Source organism: Zootoca vivipara, chromosome 5 (assembly GCF_963506605.1).
Source record: "Zootoca vivipara chromosome 5, rZooViv1.1, whole genome shotgun sequence".
Classification (NCBI taxonomy): domain Eukaryota; kingdom Metazoa; phylum Chordata; class Lepidosauria; order Squamata; family Lacertidae; genus Zootoca; species Zootoca vivipara.
Window position 1 is genome coordinate 79,022,454 of NC_083280.1, and position 27,836 is coordinate 79,050,289.

Genomic DNA, 27,836 nt, shown 5'->3' on the forward strand with positions numbered 1-27,836 from the left:
AGACTTAGCAGCTATTTCGCTCTCTCTCTCTCTCTCTCTCTCTCTCTCTCTCTCTCTCTCTCTCTCTCTCTCTCTCTCTCTCTCTCTCTCTCTCTCACACACACACACACACACACACATATTTATGTGTTTCAAGTCACACAGTGTGCAGCACACTCATAGTTCTCTCTTGACACTCATTCTGAAACTTCCCACTCTAAATAAACAAAGAGATAGATATATTTCAGATATGGAAACTGACTACTGGAACCTGAACCTGAACGAATTTCAAAAAGCACACAGTAAAAACAAACGGGGACAGCAGGGGAGGAAAACAATGGAAATAAGTAACAGATTTGCTTCTCTGTGGAAATTTATTTGCATAATGACATCCCAGTGTGGAGGTTCAAGAACCGCAGTTCCCAGGCACTCTGCAGTTCCCACAACAGAGCTAAACGACTTTACATGTCTGAACAGCAGCATACAACTAAACTTGAAACGGCAAAAAAAATGAGAGCTTTGAGATGGTGCCATCCATTCTGATTAGAATCAACGTCAATTCCCTTTGCCTTATTAAGAGCCTGAAGTGACTCAGAGGCATTTGCTTCAAATTCTCGTAATATGGAGCCTTTTAGGTCAACATGTTGGAACCATGGGGGTCTAAAAGAAATCCAATGTACAAAGACAGCTATATTTTGATTCCTCCCCTACAACCCTTATGTCCTCAACTTTCAAACATTTTTTAACGTCTTTCTTTTTCCAAACTGTCAGCTGAAGACAGCCTTTTGACTGCCAGGATAAAACAGACCACAAAAAATGGCATAAGTTAAAACTACCTCTACATCAGTACTTGACAATAACAGTATTATTTAAAGCTTCACAACAAATCTATGGCCATGATATTCCACAGATCTTTAGATCTTTGAATGTCAATATCACAGCAGTGGGATTGTTCCTTCACATTCTCTTCCAACCACATGGCATTATTTAAACACCAATATAAAAACCCTAGTGCCAGACTAGTTCATTTCTTAGGGTAATATAATCATAGGTATGGCTCCTCAATTCAAAGTTGTTGAGGTAATTTTTTTAGGGGAGCCAAAGTTGTTCAGCTTCTTTGGGGAAGCCCATGTTCTACCAGTGATCTACCACAGACGTCCAGTGATCTACCAGTAGATCACAATCTACCTGTTGGACATGCCTGCCCTAGGGCATCTCCCTGCCAAATCTTCTTCTTCTCCACAAGCTGTTGCCCATTCGAATAAGCAATAGTGGCCACTCTAACCATATGATTCCACTGCTGCCCATCTTAAGAGGAGGGAAAGATGTTGCCCATTTCAGTGAGAGACCCACTAAGAAATGTGTCTTCATACACATGCTGCTGGCCTGAGGAGGAGAGGGCCTGGCCATTGTGCCCTCATGTTGATCCCACTTAGCTGAAGGAAGAGTGGGCATTGTGACCTCATGCTGATGGTCAGAAGCCAGACTGACCTATATGCCCTCCTGAAGGAGAGAGAGAAAGACACTGTGCCCTCTTTTCCGTGCCTTGCCAAGCACCTGAACAGGAAATCTGCCTTTTCCCACTTCGTCAACAGGTTTGTGGCTGGAGGGCAGCAGCGGCAGCACTGAGGCTCCTAAATCCTCAGCGTTTTTGAACTGAAAATATTACAGGGACTGGAATGCCTTGGACTCCAGCAATTAAAGCAATTTGATTATTACTAATGTCCTCAGAAAACTGCTCACTCCCTATGGTCAGAAAAGGAGTACAGTTTGAGAGAGCCACTTCCGTGCCTGCGTCGGAGGTGGGGTTGTGGGCTGCCCAACTGTACCATCGCGTAGGGGCTGCGAGCTCAGCCCCTACGCGATGGTAGGTTCCCGCCTGCGTCACCCCCCCGACCAGCCAATGAGGTCGGTCGGGGCGGGGCCAACAGCTTAAATGCTCCGCAGGCGGGAAAAAGTTCCCTCTTTCTCCTTCTGTTGGGGAGCAGTCTGGGCCTCCCAGAATCTGTGAAAGTGTATTGGATCGCAAGGAGAGGCATGATGTGGAACGAGCTGCTGCCGACCATCCAGAACCTGGCTGCTTCACTCGGCTACCCTGACCTGTTGGTGGTGCAGCTCGGAGAGAATGACCTTGCTTACCGTAATGCAGTGGACTTGAAATTGAAAATATTCAGTGACTTTGATATACTATTGGACTCCTGCCCGGGGATGACGCTGCTTTGGTCCTCCCTGCTGGAGAGGCGCACTTGGTGCGACGGACGTTGCCCTATCGCTCTGAACAGATCCAGGCGGCTCCTGAATTCCTTTGTGATCCGCAGAGTTTTATCTTTGAACGGCAAAGTTATCTCGCATCCAAGTTTGAAACAGAGTGAAGCAGCCCTTTATCACTATGACGGTGTACATCTGTCGCCTATGGGGAATGATATCTGGCTGGAGAACATAATTACGGGAATTCAAGATTGGTTACGTGTTAGAGAACATAACTAGGCGAATAAGAGATTAGGATCACAGCCCCTTATTAATGTAGAAGCGTTTAAATAAATAAATAAATAATTTTCGAGTTAGGAAATTAGGGTGGTATTACATGTGAGTGGATTGGCGGCGAGCCTGGGCCGGGGGGGGGGGGGGCTCGAGTGGCGGTTAGGCGTTGGAAATTTGCATAACAATAAGATGGAGGAGGGGCAGGTTACGTCATCAGCTGCCCAAATATGGAGAAGTAATTCCGTTAAAGGATTCCGGGGCCAGGCTTGGTCCTGAGCCTGGAGTTGCCTGGGCCGTAGGGCACGCCCCTTCGGTGGCCACAGGAGGAGTTCTAGTAGATCTACATCGCGGGGCTCCTTTCTGGTGGTTAACTTCTCACGGGCTTCAACACACAGGTTGGAGTCGGATATAGTCTGGTAGGTTCCAACGCCTAAGCCAATTCCGCTCAACATGCATAATTAATAAAATTGTGGCCTTAACCACCCAATTAAATCTTAATCGCTGCGTCATGAGTCTTTATTACAGGGGAAGGAGGGCATTTGCCACACAAAAAATGACTCCTCATTCTGCCCTGTCTCATCTGCTGCAGGTTGACTCTAGGACACAACTTGTTATTTACACCTTATTTTGTAAGCTGCTTTAGGTGGGAAATGGTGCAATATCCAATTGAATCTGAATAAATAATTCCAACCACAATTAATCCAGCAACTATTAGGCATTTTTCACACCAGAAAGTACATCCTAGTGAACAACAACAACACCCGTCCATCTGACTGGGTTGCCCCAGTAACTCTGAGTGGTTCCAATATATATAAAAACATAATAAAACATTTAAAAACTTCCCTATACAGGGTGGCCTTCAGATGTCTTCTGAAAGTTGTACAGTTACTTATTATATTGGCTCAGGAGTTGCCTAAGTCCATACCCACCAACATTTCTCAGGTGAAAATGGGGATGTCCTAAGAAAAAGTGGGGCATTCTGAGATCAAATCAGAAATTGGGACAATAAATCCAGAACTGTCCCTGGAAAATAGGGACACTTTGAGGGTCTGTGAAAGACCTCACATGTCCAAGAGTTTGCAAGTGCCTGTGTTGCTGCTGCTGCTGCTGTTTTAAATCACTCTGAATATCAGAAACACCTAATATGACATCACCAAGCTACTTTTGAAACTTTCTGCAATTTCAAAAGTAGTTTAACATGCAAGCTGCTTGTTGACCCATCAGGCTAAAAGTTGGAGTATAAATAAACAAACAACAACAATATTAATTGACATGCAATGGTGCTGTCCTGTAGCTCAGGCAACATGCTAAACTTTCCCTCTCTTCAATCACTTATCAACATGTCTGTAAATTATAAAGTGTCAACCCACAAAACAAGTGCAAAGGTCTCAAGGGAACGCACAATTTCTTGTTTGCATGGTCTAGGGATCACAGCCTATCCTAATTTTCTGATTCACCACCTATTAACTTGCAGGCCTGATTTTTGTTTCCTGCAGAATGGCAAAATGCATAATCATTATATATTCAAGGCACGTCAAGAAAACCTTTGCTTAGCTATGTGCATATTATTTAATTCCTCATGGCCCCCTTTTGAGGTTATTAATCTGGATGACTATTTGAAATAAACAACGGAAAATCAGCTCTGAGTATTACTCCTCCTGTCTTTGGGGCATTACAAGTCAATTGAACTGTCTAAATGAGTTATGCCTGGAATTAAAACATCCATGCCTTAGATTCCACCAGTGCAGCGCTGCGCCTTTAAGATAATCCTGCGACTGCAGAGTTGCACCTTCATTGGCAATTCATAACTCGCACTATGTTGTGTGTGCAAGCTTCAGTGCTTACAAAAATAGGAAGGGATTCAGCAAATTAAAATGTTTAGTAAACAAAGTTGTCCAAAGGGAAATCATTAGCAAAATCAGATCCTCTGAAGGTGCTCAGTGGAAAGTAAAATTGCTTCATTACATAAAACACTAGACACAGTGCATACTGAGTTCAACACCTGTCGGAGGGTTGGCCGGAAGAGAAACAAAGGATATCTTGCTCCGTAACAAAAACATATTGTTTGTCTCAGTAGGCAGTAAAACTTAGATATCATTATAGCTGTATGTGCAGATCTAGAGAGAGGCTTATTTATTTATTTTATTTTAGCAAACTTTTCAAATGATTTTTTTCTCCAAATAGACTTATATAAAAAAAATCCTAGAATATAAACAATAATAGAGTATACGGTAGGAAACAAATTAAAAGCTTAAATTAATATTGAACAGGGAAAATGAAAAATTGTCTGGGAAACTCACTCTCCCAAATATATTGGTTGCATTCAACTAGGTTTTACTCAGAATAGATCCATTGGAATTAATTAACATGACTAAGTTAGTTCCATTGATATAAATGGGTTTACTCTGAGCATAGCTTAGTTGAATGCCACCCTATATTAGTAGCCAAATGAAATGCAATTTTGCAGGCACGAACACATGACTCATGGTGTTCAGTGATTTATTGCACTATATATAAAATATATCCCCAGACAGTTCAGGTGCATTTAGGCAACCCCAAAAAACAGATATTTGGCAAATATAGGCTGTGCTTGAACATAATGGTAATTGTTTTAGCGTTCTGAAAATAAGCTGAAGCTGAAGCGTCACCCTCCTTCAGCAGCAACGAAGAGACATTTGGATGTTTTTGCCTCCATTGCAGAGTAACTATAGCTTCTTATGACATGCAAACCCAGACAAATTCCCCAGAAAAATTCTATTTCCTATTCCAAAATACAGTATTTCTCATTTGGCAGTTGATCTTTGATAGTTGACATGCAACTGGTTTTAGTAACTGAAAGCTGGCATGCAATGGGATTTAGTATTCGAGTGTATTTTCTTAATGGCATGCAATGATAGTCAACATGCAATAGTAATTAGTATTTGATAGTTCACATGCTCTTCTTTTTTGTTAGGAAGTGACTGCATTGCACTCAAGGCAGTTTACAACTTTATTTTAACCACATTTGTTGTACTACTGACATAATTCAACACATGGGTGAAAATTTGACCTCAATATATGGCTTCTGAATTTGAATTGTTTTGAAATTTCATGTCCACAACAAACTTTCAGTGGCAGCCATTAGGAAGAAAAAGTTTGAAGAAAAGAAAAATACTAGTGGGCATTGCTAGAAAGACTTGAGCAATATTATCCTCATCAAGATTTTTCGTCCAAAGTGATTGTCCTGCTATGGAGTTGTGTTCATTCTATACTGCAGCCATTCAATAAACACAGGAATGCCCCCCCTTTGCATCAATCACAAAGATGCTGCCAGGAAAAGCTTCAGGGATCCCTGTCCAGTATATTTAGAACCATAGGGTTTGCATCCCAGCATAATGTGCCTTCATGTGTTGTCAAGTCTCCCATTTTTCGCAGGAAACCCCCGGATTTAAATCCGTTCCCCGTTGGTCTCCTGAATTGAAAAATATCCCGTAAATCCCCCAGATTGCGCCGCGGCCATGTCCTGGCTCCCGGCTGGCTGCTCGCTCACTTGGCTTCGGAAATTGCCTCTGCGCATGCCCAAGCATGTGCAGAAGTGAATTCTGGTGCCCAGACATGCGGACAGGGCAGCCCAGCACCAGAAGTCGCTTCTGCGCATGTCTGGACATGCACAGAACTGATTTCCGGTGCTGCTCTGCCCATGTCTGGGCACCAGAAATTGGGCAAAGCCGGCACCAGAAGTCACTTCTGGACATGCGCAGAAGCGACTTCCGGTGCCACGCTGCCACTGATCCCTTATTTTCCCTTTTTTCCTATCTGGAAGTTGACGCCTATGATCAGTGATGGCATGGATCTAAGCCATGGGTCGGCAAACTAAGGCCCGGGGGCCAGATCCAGCCCAATTGCCTTCTGGATCCAGCCCACAGATGGTTTGGGAATCGCCGCCTGGATCGGCATAGAGATTCTGATCATTCGGGCTGCACCATTTCCACACACCCCTCCCTCACACATACTGCAGCAGCGCATCCTCCCTCCTCCCTCCTGGCTTCTCCCCGCCCTACCTAGAGGAGGAAGGGGGCTGGGCTTTGTTGAGTTGCAGTTGGTTGAGTGCCATTTTAAGCAGCCCCTCTCCGGAGACAGCCCCTTCATGCCACTCATTGTCCCTCCGCTGCCGCCAGCCCCTGCGGCTCGCAAAGCACAGGTAAGCAGCCACTGGGGCTCATCCAGAGCTTTAGAGAAGGGAAGGGAGAGTCAGTGGGTGGAAAATAGAGTCCGGTCCCCCACAAGGTCTGAAGGACAGTGGACCGGCACCCTGCGGAATTTTTTTGCTGACCCCTGATCTAAGCAGTGAGAAACTGTAAATGTTCTATTCTGGATGGGGATTCCTCACTAGAGTAAAGTATTTCGTGGCAGCATCCCAGTGGACAGCATATAGTCTGCTGGTGATCTTGGTGTAACCCACCCTGGGACCTTCTAGTGAAAGGCAAATGGTAATAATCATAATCATAATCTGCAAGCCGCCCAGAGTGTCTGGGGAAACCCAGCCAGATGGGCAGGGAATAATAATAATAATAATAATAATAATAATAATAATAATAATAATAATAGCAGACTGTGTTATTTTCCTTAATGTGTATTGTCAGGGACTAGAAGCCTTTCCAGCTGAAAAGCACAATATTAATGTTTTGAATAAATAAATAACAAAATGTTTGTTAGCTGTCCTTGGCATACTTCTGTGTAGCTCTCCTTCCCTTCTCAAATCTTTGTCGGTGTCAGCCTATCAGATTGTGTTTTTCCTTCAGTGAAAGTTAACTAACCTTGCGATACTGGCTTGCCAATTAAGTGCTTTTCTCTATCCAGTAATGTCATTTCCGTTCCGTTTGACCTACATGTTGGAAGCAATCTACTGTAACGTTATGCTTTGCACCGTTTCAAGTCGGAGTATACCAAAAAGCAAGACATGAAACAAAACTATATCGGATTGTTAGCATTTACCTCTAAGCATTTTATAAAGTGAGTAAAAACACTTATTTTTCAGAAGGGAGGAATGTCTGTTTGAATGTTTAGGATTACGTTAGCACTTTTTTCATTATAATTGAAATACCATATTTTATTTCAGTATTGTAATCTACCTTGAGGGCCACTTCACCAGATAAAGACAAGATACAGTTAGTTAGTTAGTTAGTTAGTTAGTTAAAGTGATGTCCAACACTATGTCACAACCCTACAGAATAGAAGGAGTACTTAATTCCATTGATTTCAGTGGTCTTAAGCAAACCTAACTTTGTGGTGGCTTGTGGACGAGATGGTAGCAATCCAAAAAGACATGCACTGATGTTTTGTAGGCACACATTTTGACTCCCATCCATTTTTTTGTTCAGAGCCAACCTCATGCACACGTGAAGCTTCTCCAAGACTAAAAAAAAAAAGGTTTTGAGGATTGGACACGAGCTTTTTAGAAGTTTATTAATTTGCATGTGCTATTTTCTATCTCACCCTTGGCCACATCCTCTGTACACAGTCAGTGTAGTATGTTGGCCAGAATGCTAGACTTTTCCCGGAGAGACCAGCCTTCTCACTCATAAGCTCCATCCATCGCAGTATTGTCTACACTGACAAGAGATAGCAGGGGACTGGATCTAGAACTTTCTACATGTAAAGCAATTGCTCTACTAATTAGCAATGCCCCTTCCTCTCAGTTGAAACTCCTTCACGTGGTTGCTGTGAGAATAAAATGGCCACGCGCCAACTATGCCACCCTGCTGGAAAGGATGATGATGGATGATAAGACGGGTTCTCCATTACAGAGAGCACGATTTGCGGTGGGGGCTGAAAACCACGCCTATGGCAAAGGTGGGGGCATGAGTGGCCACCGTTTGATTGGTTAAGGGCTGTTGTTGGGCAAATTGGTATGTATCATTTTGTGAATCAAACCTTGGGGTGTATTTAAGCTTAACGTTGGTTTTTTCTGGACCCTTCTCTTTGGCTGCGTTTCTGATCCCCACCCTCCCTCCCTGTTTTTTAGGCCTCTGTGTTGACATTGCTATGACTTTTCTTGGTCGCCTGTATTCAGGGGCCGGTAGGAATTTTTCCCATCTGGCTGATTGGCTGGTGCCATTTGGGTTTTCGCCTACTGCATAGCAAATAGTCACAACTTGTAAGGTTGGCGGTTAGGCATTGGTTATGATGTTTGTATTAAGGGTCTTAAAGATTAGTTGGCCCCAAGTTTATGCCTGAGTGGTGGGGAAATCCTGGTCAGGTATACAGTGGCTCTATGCTGTGTCCGTAACCCCGAGGTAGGGGCCAGGACGGCATATTGAAGCCTCTGGGAGCCTGAAGGGAGAGGGGAGAGTTCTGTACACCCGGTCCCCGTCTCTCCCTGTGGGGATTTCCCCGTGTTGACAAGGCAAGTTTATCTTATTGTGGTGGGGAAATCCTGGTCAGGTATACAGTGGCTCTATGCTGTGTCCGTAACCCCGAGGTAGGGGCCAGGACGGCATATTGAAGCCTCTGGGAGCCTGAAGGGAGAGGGGAGAGTTCTGTACACCCGGTCCCCGTCTCTCCCTGTGGGGATTTCCCCGTGTTGACAAGGCAAGTTTATCTTATTATCAGTTCTGTCCTTAGGTGACAGTTGGGAACCAATGCCTACGCAACCACTCACACATTGTTTTGGATTTTAATAAAGTTGTGGCCAAATTCATGCCAAAAACCATTAAACTTAATTCTGTGTACGTTGTGATTTATTTAGGGGTGGTTTGGGGACCTCCACACGCAAAGCTCTTGTGCTGTCAAAGCCTTCAAAAAGAATACCCTCAGGGCCTTAATAAGAATTGAAATGGCATTTTAACAACAAGTTCTAATCAAATTGCATATTTGGTTCAGCAGAGTTAGATTACTCATCTTCAATCCACTTGGAAGACTTAAAAAGAAGAAGAAGCAAGGAGCCAGGGTGGGGACATATAGGCAATCTATATTTAGCTTCTCAAAGTCATAACTTTGCGTTGCTTTACTTCCCCCATTTTAAAACAATAACAGCAGCAGCTTTGAAGGAACTTCATATTTCAGCATTCATTTCTTGCCAGACAGATTAAAAAAAAAACAAACAAACTGTGCCCAATGGTAGATTTTTAAATGAGTTTCCCTAGGTGCTTGGACTCAGATTGGGGCAGTTGTTAAAAGCAACAACAAAAATAGTATATTTGGGTTTTTTGTTTTTTGTTTTTGTCACTCAGTGTATTATTTCACCTCCAATTAGCTCCATTTTTATGATTCCAGTCTTATTATGCACACCAGAGGCAGCTTCGCTTCACCAGCTGCCTCTGAAATAATGTATGCTGGAGGTTTGGGGGGGAAAAAGCCGCTCGCTATAAACTCTATTTAAAATCCTCATTTGAAAGCGACTTGCTGACAATGTCTTTTGTCAGTTGCACTGTTTTGTCCTTCACACTTTCTTTGAAATGCTGAGGAACGACACACACATAACACACACACACACACACACAGAGAGAGAGAATACAGACAACCATTTAGCATAGGCATCCTCAAACTCGGCCCTCCAAATGTTTTGGGGCTACAACTCCCATCATCCCTAGCTAACAGGACTAGTGGTCATTTTAAAAAAAAGTTTATTTTCGCTAATTGTTGGCATTTTGCGTGGACAGGCAGAATCCCCCAACCCCCCCCCCCCCCGGCGACCCGCTGAGCGGAATAAAGATGCATAACAATGTGCTAAGGTAAAGGTAAAGGGGCCCCTGGCCATCAGGTCCAGTCGTGTCCGACTCTGGGGTTGCGGCGTTCATCTCGCTTTATTGGACGAGGGAGCCAGCGTTTGTCCGCAGACAGCTTCCGGGTCATGTGGCCAGCATGACAAAGCTGCTTCTGGCGAACCAGAGCAGCGCACGGAAACGCTGTTTACCTTCCCGCCAGAGCGGTCCCTATTTATCTACATGCACTTTGATGTGCTTTCGAACTGCTAGCTGGGCAGGAGCTGGGACCGAGCAACGGGCGCTCACCCCATTGCAGGGATTTGAACCGCCGACCTTCTGATCAGCAAGCCCTAGGCTGAGACCCTAGGCTCAGTTATTGGGTGTTATCCTTCCCAGTCCCCAGCTGGGGTTCTGGGAGGCTTCAGGGTTATCCACATGTATGGGGGTTGGGGCTGGCTCTGGAGAACATATGTTCAAGCAGAGGGAGCCCGCCCCCTGTTCGCCACCGCTGGAAGGGGGAAGTGATGACGCCTATTGGCATGGTCAAGGCTTCCCCAAATACCCCGCTCTTGTTGCCACAAAGGGGGTGAGGTCTCCACCTCATGCCCCTCCCTCTAGGAAAATCGCCAAAGAATTCCGCCCAAGGCCCGACACCGTCAAAGTTGTGACGTATTGCTAAGGGAAAGGCGAAACCTGCCAATGCAGGCAAATTCCTTTCCGACCCTTCAACAGCAGCCTTGACGTGGCAGTGCCTGTGAACCTGTAGAGAAAAGGTTAACCTGCAAAAGAACATGAATGAGGGTGTGGAGGGTGGGAGAAGCTCTGGAACCAACTGGTGCTTGGAGGTAAGATTCAAATTCTGTTGTGTGAGCCGGACAGTCCCTCCCCTTACCTGGCCATCCCCTGCCAACACCTCCCCAGGCAGGATTGGACGCTGGGCTTGGGTAGGCGGAGACCCCTGGCATCCTACCTGGGTAGGCGATGCCAGCCCCAAACTACCAGGGAGTCACCTCTGGGACCAGGGGGCTGCACACGTCCATGCAAAGGTTGCCCCCCATTGATGTGTGGAGCGGTCATTCTTTGACTAACTACTTAGTACTTAGGGCTCTACTATACATGCGTTTCAGCACATGATTTTAGTTTTCCATTTCCGCAAAAATGCGCCTAGAGCACACACACTATTAATTCCGCGAGCTGCATTTTTTCTTCATTTTATGACGAATGCTAAGCAAGAAACACATTTTTTCTCCCCCTTCTTTCGTAAACAAGAGATAAGGCGTGAGCGTGGTGTCTGACATAAGCATGATAAAAGTTGATTTGGGGGCTAAACTACATTTGGGGGTGCTGGACGGATCTTTGCACCCCGGCGGCACATATGCTAAAGGTGGCCCTGCACACAGTCAATAGTTATTCTTCTGTGTATACCACTTTGAGCTCCTTGGAGAAAATAAACAAGCTGTATGAATGGCGCTCAGTGCACAACTAGTGGGCATATCTGCTTGGAGGTATGTAAGTCGTAGGTGCAATCCCAGTGCTCTTCTCATGTAATTGTGAATGCATGAAGGGGGCCCCTCTTATGATGTGTAAGATAGTTTTACTGTGGGGTGGGGTGGGGAAGAATACTGGGAGAGATTGAATATGGAATTATGCCCTACCCAGAGAATTCTGGGGCAACCAAAAATCCTGACTGGAAAATAAAAACCCACCGTCCAGCTATACATATTCCTGTAGGAAACTGTACAAGAAAGAGAGCATTTCTGCTGCAGCAGAACTGCTGCAGCAACGGGGCGGCGTGATTCTGCTAGACCCACCACTCAAAGGATGCAATTGCCCGAGTGAACATGCCAGAAATTTGGAAAGGAAAAGGAAGTGTAACAACCTTGAAAATACAGCAAATAAAAGACAATTCATGGCTGATATTCATCCCTGCTGGCACTTAATCAATAGAATCCATAGCCTTATTAATACAAACAGTGCCAAGCATCTGCTGATAGAACACATTCACTGACTGAACACATAATGGCTATATTCATTTTTATTTAATTATTTCCTGCCAATATTGTACCACCTGTTGTTCTCCTTACCGAGAATAGGTAAAAACAACACACACAAACACAAAATCTGCTTGGAGGAATGCATGCACTTACGATGACGTTTTAACTGGATGGAGGGTGGGGGCAGGAACCAACTGGCTTGTACTCAGTGGGTCCCATCTTAGGGCTGGGTCATGCGCGAATGTTCTCAGGCATTTTGGAATATTAATGAATAAGAACATGTATTCATCACCGCTCCCCCATTATGAGATCCAGTCTTGCTTATTGAGCCACAGCTATATCGCTGCTGCTCTCTGCCTGAGAGATACTCTGTCTCCACCACCACCCTGCTGCTTCCACCTCACTGATTCTTTCTGCTCAGAAAGCATGTGGGCTGAGGTGGTTTGGAGAAAGGAAAGCTCTTCCCACCAACCCCTGCCCTAGGCTTAGCAGTAAGTCTGAGCTGGCTACAAATACAACAGTTTCCTAAAGTGCCTATAAAGTTTTACGATAGGTTTAGCGAGTTAATGCCATAAATCGCCACGCTGCATGATTCAGAATAATTAATTTAATCAGTGTGCCATATGAGGAAAGTAAATAAAGGGGGAGAAGTGAATGATCAGTGAAGCATATAGGATTGAAAGGGGGGAAAACAAAATCGCCAGCCAGCACAGAATATTAAAAGCTTGATGGATTTTTCCTTCTTCCTCCCCTGCCCCAAATCTTCCTTGAGCTATTTCTTAAATTCCATACAGCAGCGATGTCCAGCTTCTTTGGTGGGGCATTCTGTTCCCCAAAAAACCAACCAGGGAACCAGAAACGTGCTTTGACATACTCTGTCCCTGTCGTGGATGTTCATGATAATAGGTGTTCTTCAAGTTTGGGTCCCCAGATGTTGTTGAACGACTGGTCCTATCAGCCCCAGCCAGCCTAGCCAATGGTGAGGGATGATGAGAGATGTCTGGAGGGTGGCAACACGAGAATGGGCCCCTTTTTTCAGTGGCTCCCCATTTGTGGAATGCTCTCCCCAGGGAGGTTCACATGCCACCTTTAAGCAGCAGTCAAAAATGTTCCTCTTTAACCAGGCCTCTGGGTTTTTATATAGTCATATTATCTTGTGAACTGCTCTAAGACCTGTGGGTGTGGGGCATTATATAAATTTAGTAAGTACTACTATACTACTACTCCTGCTGCTACTACCTCTCTAGCAATAAGAACTTCACAATTTAGAAGCATTTGTATTCAAAGAATACAGGGGACGTTTATATTCAAAATCTGAAAAGTGCTATTAATTGTAAATTATAGGCTCACTCATACAAGAACCCTTTTCAGAAACTTTTTTTTAGTGGAAATGTGAGGGAACTCTTCCAAATCATGATTGTAAAAGTTGGTGGTACAGCGATGAAGGGATCAGGAAAAAAAAATGTTTTGGAGGTTGATTCCACCATGTGATCTAACAGTCAGTGCTAATCATGAGCAACAATCCAAAAATCAATTCTACAAGACATAAGACATAAGATATGGGTAGGGCTAGTTTTATAAAGAAGCAGCATGAATCAGTCACTTCAGTCACCAGATTTCAGACAGGCATCGTTTTCCAGGCTTTAGCTGTGTGTTCATTTAAAACAATAACAAGTGACTCCACAGCAGGGATGTGGAGCCACCATTTTGACTTTTCTTTCAGCTGCGGAAATGTGAAAGGCAAGCATTGCCCATGGGCAAATGTGACATTCCTTTGAAGCTGCCCCTATCTTTTTTAAATAAAAATAAAAATACTGCCTTATGCATATACAGAAACAAGGCATACAATATTCTACACCAGATTAAAACATATAATTTATTACTAATGCTTTATTTGCACCTGCTAACGGCAGTAGAAAGGGATCTGGGTTATCTGAATAATTATATATAGAAATAGCTGTTCCCGGCCATGCATTGCTGTGGCTCGGAAAGCGATCAATCCCCCCAAAAAACACGCATGTTCTGTTAAATCCCCCCCGACCCGACCCATGCATCCTCTCCAAAGGCACGGCCCTCCTCCAATCAGCGCCCCCATTTCTCACCCCAGCCCCATTCCTCAGCCTAGATGTCAGGACACCTCTCTCTCTGGTCCCCCCGCTGTGTGACATCATCTTCCTCCCGCATGATGGCACCCGTCACCCTGACCCCTCTCTCTCTTCCAACCGCACACCCCATGTGCATCTTGGGAAGGGCCTGGCCTGTTCTCCTGGCTGGGCAATGCTGGGCAATGCCATGTTATTGTGATGTCATGGATAGTCTGTAGCCAATGGCTACATCCTCAGCTGTGCTGCTTTGACATCCAGCAGATGGCGATGTTTTTCTAAAAAAGCATATTTTTACCTGCCACAGGTGAGACATCTATATAATCTAGGTATATAAAACCACTTGTGTACGGTGTTACAGCTTTGTGTCAAATTTTCAAAGCAATCGGTCAAGCACTTTCGGAGATTATTGATTTTGAACAAGGTTATCTTTATGTTTTTATTTATATAGATTTCTGGAAAATATGACATCACAAAAAGGGAAAGTCTGACCTGTGGGTTAAAGACCCCCTTGTAGAGGACTTGGTACTGAATACAGATTGGATGTTTTGCTGTATGTGGCTGAGGGCCCATTCACAAATCTCTTCCCTAGAAGCCCCAAACTTCCTGAAGTCAACCCTGTATATAATACTGAGTATCGCTAAATAAACTGTACTGGTCATTAGAAATACTTTTTCTATTGAAACAGGATGTGTTGTTATCAAAATTCCTCTCTCACTTTCAAACATAATGCAAACTTTAATCACAAGCAGATTTTTTTTCCCAACAGCTTCTACCTGCAAAATGTATACAGTTTTCCTTGTCCTCACACATTAAACATATCCTCCATGTTTTGGGAGAACCTTCTTATGAAGATCATTTTTTATCATTTTATGCAAGTGATAACTCTTTGCTGTCCTTTACAAGTTTCACTGATAATCACAAAAAAGAAGACCTGACCTCTTATGGTTTCCGATCATTTATGATCAAGAATAATATTTTAAGTATTTTCCCATTTCTCCCCCTCCTGGGATACAGTGGTGGTTTGCACTGTTATTATTGATACCAAGTATATTAACACTTACCGGCAGTGTTTGTGGGAGCCTGTTAGGGTTTCAATGACAAAACATTCCCCATCGTTGAGACAGTATGCAAGATCCTTATCTTTGCATGGCTTAAAGTGCTCAGATTGTTCAGTGGAGTATGTTGTGGTATCTGGAGAGAAAGAACAATGGAGAAAAAATGCTGTCAGTATAGGGAAACATATTAGAGATGTATGCCCTTGACCAGGTTGCCAACATTTGGTTTCAAAAAACAAGAACAGGGATGGTAGAGCTAGGGGATAACTTGGACTGGAGGTCAGTGAGGAAAACATAAAGAAGAGCCTGCAGGATCAGGCCAATGGCCGACATCCTGTCTACACGAAGTTAAATTGTAAGACCAGGAGTACTTTCAGAACAGCATCTAACAGATAAAAGGATGAGATCCATCAGAATACAGGGTCTACTGTACTGTAGTTCAGAGACAGAGTGCATAGTTTGCATGCAGAAGATCCCAGGTCCCTGGAACCTTCAGGCACGGCTAGGAAACACTATGGACTGAAACACTGCAGAGTCACTCTCCAATGTTTCTCCGATGAAAATAGTGATGTCCTATTCCACAGTAATAACAACCACCCTGAGACCTGCGGGTGTAGGGCAGTATACAAATTTTTACAACAACAGCAAGGAGAACAACAACAACAATTTAATTATTTATATCCCATCCATCTGACTGGTTTGCCCCAACCACCTTCCAACAAATATAAAAGCATAAGAAAACATTAAACATTTAAAAACTTCCCTATACAGCAGGCGTTGGCAAACTTTTTCAGCAGGGGGCCGGTCCACTGTCCCTCAGACCTTGTGGGGTGCCGGAATGAACAAATTTCTATGCCCCACAAATAACCCAGAGATACATTTTAAATAAAAGCACACATTCTACTCATGTAAAAACATGCTGATTCCCGGACTGTCCGTGGGTCAAATTTAGAAGGTGATTGGGCCGGATCTGGCCCCTGGGCCTTAGTTTGCTTACCCATGCCTTCAGGTGTCTTCTAAATGTTGTCTAGTTACTTTTTTCCTTGGCTCGGGGGGGGGGGGTCACATAACTTCATAGATCCAACATTTCTCAAATGAAAATAGGGACCACCACCACCCAAAAGAAAAGTGGGACATTCTGGGATCAAATCTGAAACCGGGACAGCTTCTGTAAATATGGGACTGTCCTCGGAAGATAGGGACACTTGGAAGGTCTGGAGAAGCTGAGATCAGTAAAATACTTTTCAATTCAATCCCTTTAGGGCTAGAAACACCCCGGTGTTATGTCACATATTCTACAAACCACTATGACCACTCAATAGTGATAGCAACAGAGATCTCAGTAAAAACTGAAAGCTGCAGACACTAGACTTCTCATCAGAGACAATGTAGTAACCCTACCAACCCTAGTCAGTATTATCCTAATACTGGAGTCAGCCAGATTGCAAACAGGGGCGTAGCAAGGGGGCGTTGGGAGCGGTGCGCCCCGGGTTCCACTCTGGGGGAGGGGGGCAACACTTTGGCGTTTCCCTACATCCACTGATGATGGCTGCCGCTGCTGCGATCACCATTGCAGAGGCCCCAATGTTGCCGCCATTCTGTTGAGTGGCATGTGAAGCAGCCAACGGAGCCTTGTCTTGCCCCTCCCTGGGGCGAGGCGAGGCTCCATTGGCTCCATTGGCTCCATTGGCTGCTTTACATGCCACACAACAGAGTGGCAAGCAGGGCTGTGTGCGGAGCTTGCTGACACTCAGAGCACCCCCCTGCAAGCAATCAGCCAGCTGCCACCCAGTAAAGCCTCGCTCGACGGCTGGCTGCTCGCTCACTTGCTCGGCTGGCATGCTTTGTTTCTTCCTGCTGGGGTGGAGGCAAGGGGCAGGCCAGAAAAGGGTGTTAGCAGCGGCCGCTGACACCTGTCCGTGGCCCGCCCCTCACCGCTCCGCCTAAGAGAGGGTTGCCGGTGCCGCCGCTCTAGCATTGGGATCCTTGGATCCCAGAGCTGGAGCATCGCCCCAGGCAACCCGCTCTGTAGTGCGCATGTGCAGAGTGACACCCTGGGTGACCAAGAGGCTCCGTACGCCGCTGATTGCAAGGTGAGAGAACTTTTAATTACCACCACAAACATTTCCCTTTGTAGAGTTACTTAACCCTTTCAAACTGTGATGACTTGCCAAATTTAGCACATCTAGAAGAGGGTAGCTGAAATGTCATGCAACAGGAGAGAAACCAGGACCCTTTTCCAGCTGTAATTCACCAGAACTGAGTTCTGGCACCTCTCAGGTGGGCACCATTGCCATTATAAGAGAACAAGTTCATGTTGAGTTCTGACACCTCTTTTTCTTTAAAAAAAAATAGCACTGGGAGGGACTACCAAGTACCAAACAGCAAAGACCAGGTAAAAAAATGGCTAATTAATGTGGAAGAAATATTTTTTTAAAAGCTCTCTCCAGAGTTTGCTTTATGTTGCATTCATTGTAGTTACAAGATGAAAAGGTTTTTCACACAATATGATTTGTTTGTTTCTCCCAAGACCACACATATTTTTGTTACAACATCATTAAATTATGAAAGGGGACGCTTGGAACATGGTGCTCTAAAGAGAACCAGAGCAAGCACATTTTTAACTATGAAAGGAAAGCCACTGCAGGGATTACCAAAAACACAGACTTCAGTTTTACAAAACTGATCTCCTTCAAGAGGATTATTGCAAAACCTTGTCCTCTAAAATGTGAACATGACACAAGTCACTCTGTGTGCTGGGTCCTACAAAAGAAAACATTCAAAATATATGGCATGGTTCTATTGCATTGCCTAACTGATGACTCTTCAGTTCTCAAATTACAGTCACATATCAGCTCTACGGGAGCTAAATACCCCCTTTCAAAAAATCAAATGTTGCAAGTGAACATTCACAACTGTCCAGGGATCCAGCCCCAGAAAATCCGGCACAGAGAAAACTAGTATGTAAGAGGGGAGGCTACAACAGAACAATTCCTCTGACATGTAGTAGTTGTCAGGGATGCCAACAGAATTTCCTGGGCCCCTGCAGGTGGATTGGGCCCCTTCATTCCTGGGCCACTGCAGGTGGATTGGGCCCCTTCATTCATTGCCAGCCACCAGAATCTATTGACAAGATCTGCTGCTTATGTGCATATATTAGCATAGCATAACCTACCTCAGAAGGCTGTTGTAAAAGACAGAGAAAATGAAAACACACACACAAGCTTAAGCTCCTGAGAAGAAAAGCAAGATAACAACAGAGATCACACAGCACATAGTTAAACTATGAAATACTCTCCCATCGAAGCCTCTACTTTGGGCCATGTCCATAGGGAGGAGTTGTGAGCACTCTTCACTATGCTCAAGGCTACATTCAACTTCCTTCTCATATTGGCGTTTACCTCTCCCAGAAAAAAATCTAGAAGCAATCCTTCCCTACACTGCCTATAATCCCTAAATACTCAGGTGCTCCATGAAACTAAAGCTAGGCTGCAACCAGGCAAGAATGGAACCAGGGAGCATTTCAAAAGTGTTGGATGGAAATGGCGAAAGGGGGAACACATAGGTTTAGTGATACCACAACAAGAGGATGTATACCCTGAACATCTTAGCTAAAGTCACCAATTTTCATCTCCTGAGTGCACTGAAATTTCAGGAAGGGTCATTTGCAAACAATGTTCTCATTATTTCCACAGTTGCCACAGCCTAAAATCTTCACACGTGCCTGAACAACAGCTACTCTGGCTCATCATCCTTGATTAAGTCAATGCCATTCTGTACGTCAAGATAGCCTTTAATTTCCCATTATCCATTTACCATGAATTCCTTCGCCAAGCTAAATAGTAAGAAGTTACATTCTATTTTTTAATCAGCACTTTTAAACTGCTGCACGCTCAACATGCAATCCAATGACAATCCAATTCCATTCAATTAGATTTCATCTGACAGCCACTCTCTGGTGGATATAACACCATATTACGGGGGTGGGGTGAATCCTACTTCTGGAAATGTGAAATTATAGTAATTTCAGGAGCATCATTCTCTTTATAGAAGGGCAGCAAGTGCCCAATGCCCCGGTAGTCATTCAACTGTAATACAGTGCTTTCATTTCTGCATTACAAAAATAAGCTTGACAACCACTGGAGATTCATGCAAAAGATGGAACATTTCCAAAAAAGGCAGTGGGGGTGGGGAGAAAACCAGAAACTGACAGCACAATTTTGTGGAAAGTATTTCATAAAATGGAAAATGGGCAGAATTTTTAGGTATACTGGAAACTGCCTTTTAAACAAAAAGAGTTTATTCCTTATTTTCCTTAGAGAGCTTTGAAAGTAGTTTCTGTTGTGGCTGCAGATGGACAAGGAACTTTTAAAAGGGCTGAGAGTAGTTTAACAGAGGGGTTTCTTCTCCATATAAGTACTGTATTTCATTTTATTTTATCTGTCCATTATTGACTCTGGTCAATTGTAGGATTGTACAAGTATTGTAGGATTTTGTGACAATATCCCAGAAGAAAAGGATAGGGGATGAATTGGTGTGTTGTGGAGGGTTGTCGGGTTAAAAATTAACTATGTGATATCTGAATCCCTTTTTATGAAAATATTGCCCCAAGGGGCATAAGCAGATCAAGTGTGCACTGTGGATGACACCTAAACTTTAAATCAATCAGCTACAGAGGAGTTCAGATTCCGAAAGAACCTACATAATTTGTATGCCTTATGAAACCTTACATGCCCACTGAAATAGTTAGTAAAGAACTGAGAAGCTGGACAATCTTAATTGATGTCCTTCTTAGGCAGAGTAGTGGAGGGGGTGAAAATCAGTCCTCCCCCAGCTGTTATTTATGTTTCAGGTGCTTCTGATTTCAATTCCAGAAAAAGTGCATGGAAAATAGCAAACTTTCAGGAATAACTTTAGTTTTCAGAATATTTTCAGAATGGACGGCTTGCTTTTAAAAATAACAAGCCTTTGTCAACACAAGAAATACAGGACAAACTAGAGGACACCCAAATGCCCCGGTTATCACACCACCAATTAGATGCCCGCTTAAACAATCCAACAGTAAAATCAGCAGCAACTAGGCCCTTGACAAGCTTTGATAACCTCCTCCTAACTGGACACAGAAAAGGAATGCTCCACAATATACAAAATACTACTCCAAAATCCCATGAACCACCTAGATGAAATAAAAAAACAATGGGAGGATGACATAGGCTATGAGATTAACCCCACTCAATGGACCAGAATGTGGTCTAAAAACCCCTTTAAATCCATATCAACGACAAGAAAATAACTCACTCTGAAACTCACCTACAGGTGGTACCTAACACCAAGAAACCTAGTGCTAATACGCCCAGGAACCTCACCAAAATGCTGGAGAGGGTTCACCTTCACACCTCCACAGGCATGTACCTTCACATGTGGCGGGAGTGCCCCAAAATCCAACTATCCTGGACAACAGCTATACGAGAAATATGTAAAACAACTAAGCAAGTATTAGAAATCACCCCATAACTGACCCTACTAAACATCTTCCAAGACAATAATGCCCATCTACACCACAAAGAACTCATAACCCACCTACTCTCAGCAGCCAGAACCATCATAGCCAGGCACTGGAGAGACTTGTCAGGAGTAAGCATGGACCAATGGTACCAAATAATATGGGAAACAGCCTTACTAGAAAAAAATAACCAATAAACTAAAACTGACATGGGGACAAATAGATAAGAAGACACCTTCTCCCTGGCATGGCCCCCTTTCATCACATCACAGCCCAACAAGACAATGACAAAAATCCACCAACAGCATACAAAAGGACAATCTGCTGGGGGGGGGGGGGCAATCCACATCTGAAAATACAGTTGCACCAATTAAATTATATAATACTAAAGAGAAGCCTTGGATGAAAGTGAACTGACAAGATCAAATAATTTTCCGTCAGAGGCACAACCTCAAATCCATATGACTGCAAAACTCAGCAGAATGTTTTGGTGCATAAAAAACATGGCAATCAAAATTAATCCCAAGTAGATGCCCACAATACCCAGATCTGCCCTTCTACAGCATGGACAAAGAGGCACAATTTAGGAACTGGGAAGCGGCTGTTCCAGCTTTGGAACATCTGTATCACCACATGTCCATTCATTGAAGTACAGCTGATAGATGAGCATTCACGACAGAGCAAGAAGCTGCCTTATCCTCAGGCAGAACAGTGTGCCACATACTTCACCCCTCTGACTGACAATGGTTTTCAGCCCTTCCACACAGCCCTCGCCCCCAGTCCTACCTGCAGTTGTCGCCCTAGGAGAGGGTTCTTCTTCCCACCGGCTCTACCCCTTAGCCACCATTCACACAGAACCTTCATTCACAAAGACGGAAAAGCAGAACTCAACTTGACTCTCGCCTCTAGGTGACATTCTAACTCAAGGTCCTGTAGTTCAGATTAAAGACACGGCAGGGGCTTCCGGGTTCAGCGCCAGCGCCGATCGGCGGGGTCTCGTCTCGTCTCCGAGACGGCCCGTCCCTGCTAGGAGTGGGGAGGGCAGCGAGAGCGACGCTGCGCCCCTTAGAACCTCGGGAAGGGCGTCCCGGGGGCAATTTGCTCGGCACAGCCCAAATCCGGACTCCCCAACTCTTCGGTTAGCTCTAATAAGAGCTCCGGAGCGAGGAGGGTAGAAGTCGCGGGGGCCATTTTGAGCGGCAACGTTATTCTAGCAGGGAGAAGCTTCAAGCCGAAGGCGGAGAGCGCTGGATTCTTCCGAAAATAAAACGATTGGAAAAGATTGTAAGTAACCTCACGATTTGGATTATAAAACAATTTGGATCTGGGAGAGAGGGGAGAAAAGAGGAAGCCACCCCCCCCCCCACGGCAACAAAAGAGACAGTAAATAGAAACCCGAAGCCATAAACAGAAGATTTGCAACTCAAAGGATCCCTCAAAGGCATCAAAGAGAATCTCCCCTTTGATGCAGGGTGAGAAGGGGAGAGAGACTGTGGTTTATGACTGCCCTGCAGCAAGAGGTAAAGACTGAGAAAAATCTTTCTTTTCCTCGGGAGCCGGCAGCCCAGGCAACCCAGTGAGTTGATCAGGATTTATGAGTCAATTTTTATTTCATTTTCTATTTCTGGACTTTGTGGAATTTCTTTTCTGGTTTAAATGTTTGTGAAATGTGAGTTCGAACTTTATTGTTAATAAGACTTGAAGAATGCAGCCAGCTTGTTAAAATGGAGTCGAGAAAATAAACTGTGATCATATTCCACCCCACGTGACAAGTTTTGACCTTGGCAGGATTGAATTATGTCAACAAAAAAGTGTTCCCCTGAGTTCCAGCGGTCTGTTTTGACCTTAATGTGGGAAACAAGAATAGAGCTATGTCAAGAGGAGACACGACGGCAAGAGTTACAGAAAAAATTTCAGATGGTGATGGCAGAATATGATTTTTTTAGGAGATGAAGCTTTTGACACTGAAAAAGATGAATGTGAGAATGACAATGATGATGACTGTGATTTGGAAGGAAAAGATGAAGATGAGGACTGTGATGATTCAACACAAAATGAAGCACACCACGAAAAAAATGATGACTTTACTCTACAAAAAGTTGGATGGAGTGCCCCGCTTTTGAGGGGGGCACGATTGGTATTATTGGAACTCCAGAACGCCCACAGGGAAGAAGGAAAAAATATGCAGAGAAGAGAAGAAATTCAGGGGCCCTGTATGGTGGCCTGGATGGCAAAAGACTGTAAACAGGGGGTGGGGTGAAGGGAAAGTGATGTTGTGATTACATGGATGGATTAACAGGTTTATAACTGGTCTGCTGATTATGGAATTTGCTGGATTGGGGGGGTGGAGCCGGTAATCGGGGATGTAAGGTTAAATTGAGAATAGTTATAGTTTTAAAAGTGAATGGATTTTGGAAAATGTGAAAATATGGAGGCTTATAGAGGGAGAAAAAATTAGGCACGGGAAGATAAAATGGGAGTTTGATTTTTCAGTGATTTGAAGTTGTATAAGATACAAAGGTGTATTTCTATAAAGTAAGAAACTGTTGCAGATGATAAAAAAGGGATGAAAACCGGGGAAGGGGGGGAGGGGAAGCCCACAAAATATGGTTTTAAAATCATGAATGTAAGAAAAATTTTTCTGTTTTGTATTGTTTTTTTCTCTTTTTTTGCCCTTTCTTTTTTTCTTTTTTCCTATTTCTATTTTTCTCTTTTTTTTTGGTATGACAATAGATGGTTGGATGGATGGCCTCCTGCGTACTGCCCTGGTTTGCTGGAGCTCCCTGGTGGCAGGGGGGGGCTTTGGGGTCAGGGGAGGGGGAGGAGGACAGAAAATGGAACATCTCTGACTGTTCACATACATGGGATACTTCTGTGGCAGGGGAGGACCCATGTGGGTGGGTAGGAAGGAGGTGGAAAAGGTGTTTATGTATGTACCGTTTTGTTTTTTGTTTTTTTTGTATTCTGTAAAATTAATAAAAAGTATGTTTAAATAAAACAGATTAAAGACACGGCAACAGGCAACAGCAGCTCCTGTCTCTCTCCCTCTCCCTCTCTTCTTGCACACTTGCATCAGGGCAGGAGCCAGCCTGCCTGCCCTTATAGACAGCCACTCTCAATGCCTTGACCACCGACAACATGTGCTGTGCAGGGAGACACCTCTCTAGCCTTGTGTTAATCCACAAAGCCCTAAAAATATGAGGCCAAAGCACCTTAGGGCACTGTTTCTCAAACTTGGGTCCCCAGCTGCTGTTTGACTACAACTCCCATCATCTCTGACCACTGGCCCTGCTAGCTAGGGATGATGGGAGCTGTAGTCCATCAACAGCTGGAGACCCAAGTCTGAGAAACTAGGGACTGCCAAAGATGGGCATGATTTAAGGCAGGCATCCCCAGACTTCGACCCTCCAGATGTTTTGGACTACAATTCCCATCATCCCTGACCACTGGTCCTGTTAGCTAGGGATCATGGGAGTTGTAGGCCAAAACATCTTGAGGGCCACAGTTTGGGGATGCCTGATTTAAGGTCAGTCTCCCTATTTGGTTACAGTGGGTAGACCTGGGGCCATCTTAGTAAGATTTGAGATCCACAGTACATTGTTGTGAATGCATGATAAATGGAAGGGTCTAAATAAATAGGGAGGAAATTCTACATAGACAATGTTGAAAATGCCGTGTTCTATTCCTGCATACACCAGAGGAAATATATATATTTAAAACCCACAAAGCCCATTGAGATCAACACATGCACTAGCTACAATGTGGTCAGATTGTTGCTGGAGTTGTATTCATCTGTGATCGGAGTGCCCAAAGTCAGTGAGATTTTGGAATGAGGTTTGCAAGGAGGTGATCATCATAACTGCACAAAGAATGGTTAAATCAGCCAAGCTTACTTGGTGTGCATATCTATTAGGCAGAGGTATGACTCATCAAAGCATACCCGCATCTTTAAAGTGTAATGTGAGAACCATCCCTCACACTAAATGACAGATGGAAAACCCTGTTTTTCACTCATTGAATAATACCATTCTTTATCATTCTCACTTTTGATATGAAACAAGCATTTAAGGGGAAGAGGTTTATGCCAACAGTGGCATGGCAGACATTTTCCAAATAGTAAATGAAAGAAAGGGTTAGAAATACAGCTAGATAGCCCCTGACAATACATAGCTGTGTCTTGTTTACCAAAAGAGACACAAATATATCAGCTTGCCACTGAATACAAATGAGAACATTTTTAGTGTCCGCAAAACACAGACAATTTCCTCTATATTTATGCATTCAACTCTATGCAGCACTCTTAATCAAGCTCAGAATTTCCCTGTGGCAGTTCCATGGGCAAGAAAACAGAGATGACATTGTACAGAACAGTAGACAATAGTGATTACTCCAGTGTGCAGCTTTATGGATAAAATATTATCTATTTAATCTCAAGCTCCACCTACTCTCATCCACTCAATTCATCTTGAAAGGAACCCAATTCATCTTGGTAAGATGCAAAATTCACTTTGAACTGATGGTAATTGTATCCCTCTACTACCCAAAAGTAATATCAGTCCATATTTTTGCCATCATGGAAGATTGGAGGACACAACCGGCAGGGAACTAGACATGAACTTTGTTGTCTCTCTTCATCAGGAACAGCAACAGGAAACTCCTGACTCTCTCCAGATATAGCTACACCCAGTGCCACCTACACTAAACTATAAAATAGATTTGTCCACAGAAATATTATGTTTGAATTACATTTGGGATGATAGCCAACTAAATCATACACAGAGTAAATCCACAGAAATCAGTAGACTTGAGTTACTCATGTCAATTTTTTCCAATAGGTATACTGTATACTATGGGTATACTATAACAATGAGACGCAGGTGGCGCTGTGGGTTTTAACAGAGCCTAGGGCTTGCCAATCAGAAGGTCAGCAGTTCGAATCCCCACTACGGGGTGAGCTCCCATTGCTCGGTCCCAGCTCCTGCCAACCTAGCAGTTCGAAAGCATGTCAAAGTGCAAGTAGATAAATAGGTACCACTACAGCATAGCTGCCAAGTTATCCCTTTTTTACAGGAATTTTCCCTTATGCTGAATAGGCTTCCTCGCGAGAAAAGGGAAAACTTGGCAGCTATGCACTACAGCGGGAAGGTAAACAGCGTTTCCGTGTGCTGCTCTGGTTCACCAGAAGCAGCTTTGTCATGCTGGCCACATGACCCGGAAGCTGTCTGCGGACAAACGCCGGCTCCCTCAGCCTATAAAGCGAGATGAGCGCCGCAACTCCAGAGTTGGACACGACCTACTCTGGAATTATGCAGAGCAAAGAGAAGGTCTATGTTTTAACTCTTCCTTGTGAATGAGTCTGTTTTTTTTAGAAAGCTTTGTTATTATTACCTTCTTCATTTATTTATATTTATTTCAAACGAATTTTGAAATAAATACAACAATAATTGTTGAGATCGTAATAAGACTAGATCTATTAGGAAGTGTATACTAATATGCCTCATTGTGGTTCAGCAGATCTCATGGGAGGTCATTTGTGTTAATAATCTTGACATCAAATGGCATGAATTATCGTTTTAATTATGATAACTGATTGTAAAATTGTGTTATTAAACCTTCAACAAATTGTTAACAGGAAAGAGAAAGAGAGAGCTTTTTTTTTGTCTGCCCCCTTGGCTACAGACTTTCCTCCCCCCCCCCCAAAAAAAAACACTCAGAGGGGAGGGGAGCAGGAAAACAAAAACAGGAGGATTGTTACCAAAGAATCCAATCAGTGATATATCTTATCATGTTCTTTGCACAGTACTTACTGAGATTTTCTATAAATCCTTCAGAAATATTTTCCAAACAGTCATCATGACCTTTCTTAACCTTTTCCCCCATTCTTTACTAAAAGTAAACATACTTAAGTTCTTCTCATATGCCTTGGAGAACTCTTATACCCACAAGGCTTCATGTCCTGCACTGTTGATCCTAGTCTGCTAACAAGGCTGGAAGCTTTAGTTCTTGACAATTTTGGAAGGTTTGCTGCTACATTCATCACTTCATTCCAACTTGAATCCATTTGTAGCCTGCCGTATGTGTTTTGCTCTCAGCACAAATTTTGTGACGTGTTTGCATTATCTTGACAGGTTTGGCAGACACTTGTGCCTCAAAAAAAAGGGGAGTGCATCTTGACATTTTGCCTTGCCAAAAGTAGTAAATAAATATTTCAAAGCCCTTTACCATTAGCATTGTGTGCAAATGGTGGGCCTGGGTGGCTGCCATATTTCTCTTATCAATATTAACATCCCCAATATTTTACTATGAATGCAGCCATCATAATCATCTGTGGGCATTTATTACTACTTACAACCCACCTCAGGCTCTGTTCTACAGTTTACAGTTATTATTTTCAGAAATGAAGTGTGCTTATAGGTATTATGTCTGACAGAACAGAGGGTAGTTTTAGTGGCGGCTTGTGGGATTCATCCTAGGCATTAGGGGGAAAGTTTTAATGTGCCTAGTGCCTCACAAGGGGCACCACTTGGGGGGGGGTGAGGGGCTGAGGGTTCCCTGAAATAATCTGTGGCCTGAGGCAGGCCTCTGTGGGCCTTCCTGAGGCTGTGGCGGGTCTCCCTCCTCCTAATGTATGCTGTCAGAGGTGCATGCCCAAGATCACCACTGGCATGTGACCCCAAACGGTTGCTCAGAAGGCAATGGAGGCCCTCAGGTGAGAAAGTGTCCTCCATCTGTGCCTTGTTTCCAGGCTTGTTTCCAGGGCCAATTTCAGCTGTCTTTTATTATGGCAATATCCTAACAACAATGTCCTGGGCTCTACTTACATTAAGGAAAGCATCTCTTCCCATTTACAATACTAGGAAGTAGACCGGCGTTATCTTGTTTAGCCCTTGTTTAGGGAAGCTTTTAATGTTTAATAAATTATTGTATTTTAATACTTCTGTTGGAAGCTGCCCAGAATGGCTGGGGAAACCCAGCCAGATTTTTTTTTGGGGGGGGGGGGAATAAATAATTTATTATTATTATTATTATTATTA

At 43.8% G+C, this 27,836-nt stretch overlaps 1 protein-coding gene across 2 annotated transcripts in view; it reads right to left on the bottom strand.

Moving 5' to 3' along the window:
• NRG3 (neuregulin 3) overlaps nt 1-27,836 on the bottom strand; it is a 565,161-nt gene that overhangs the window by 309,503 nt on the left and 227,822 nt on the right. For both annotated transcript variants that reach the window (XM_035138508.2, XM_035138509.2), the window contains exon 2: nt 15,306-15,435. In XM_035138508.2, the coding sequence (XP_034994399.2) occupies nt 15,306-15,435 (130 nt within the window). The remainder of the gene's footprint in view (nt 1-15,305; nt 15,436-27,836) is intronic.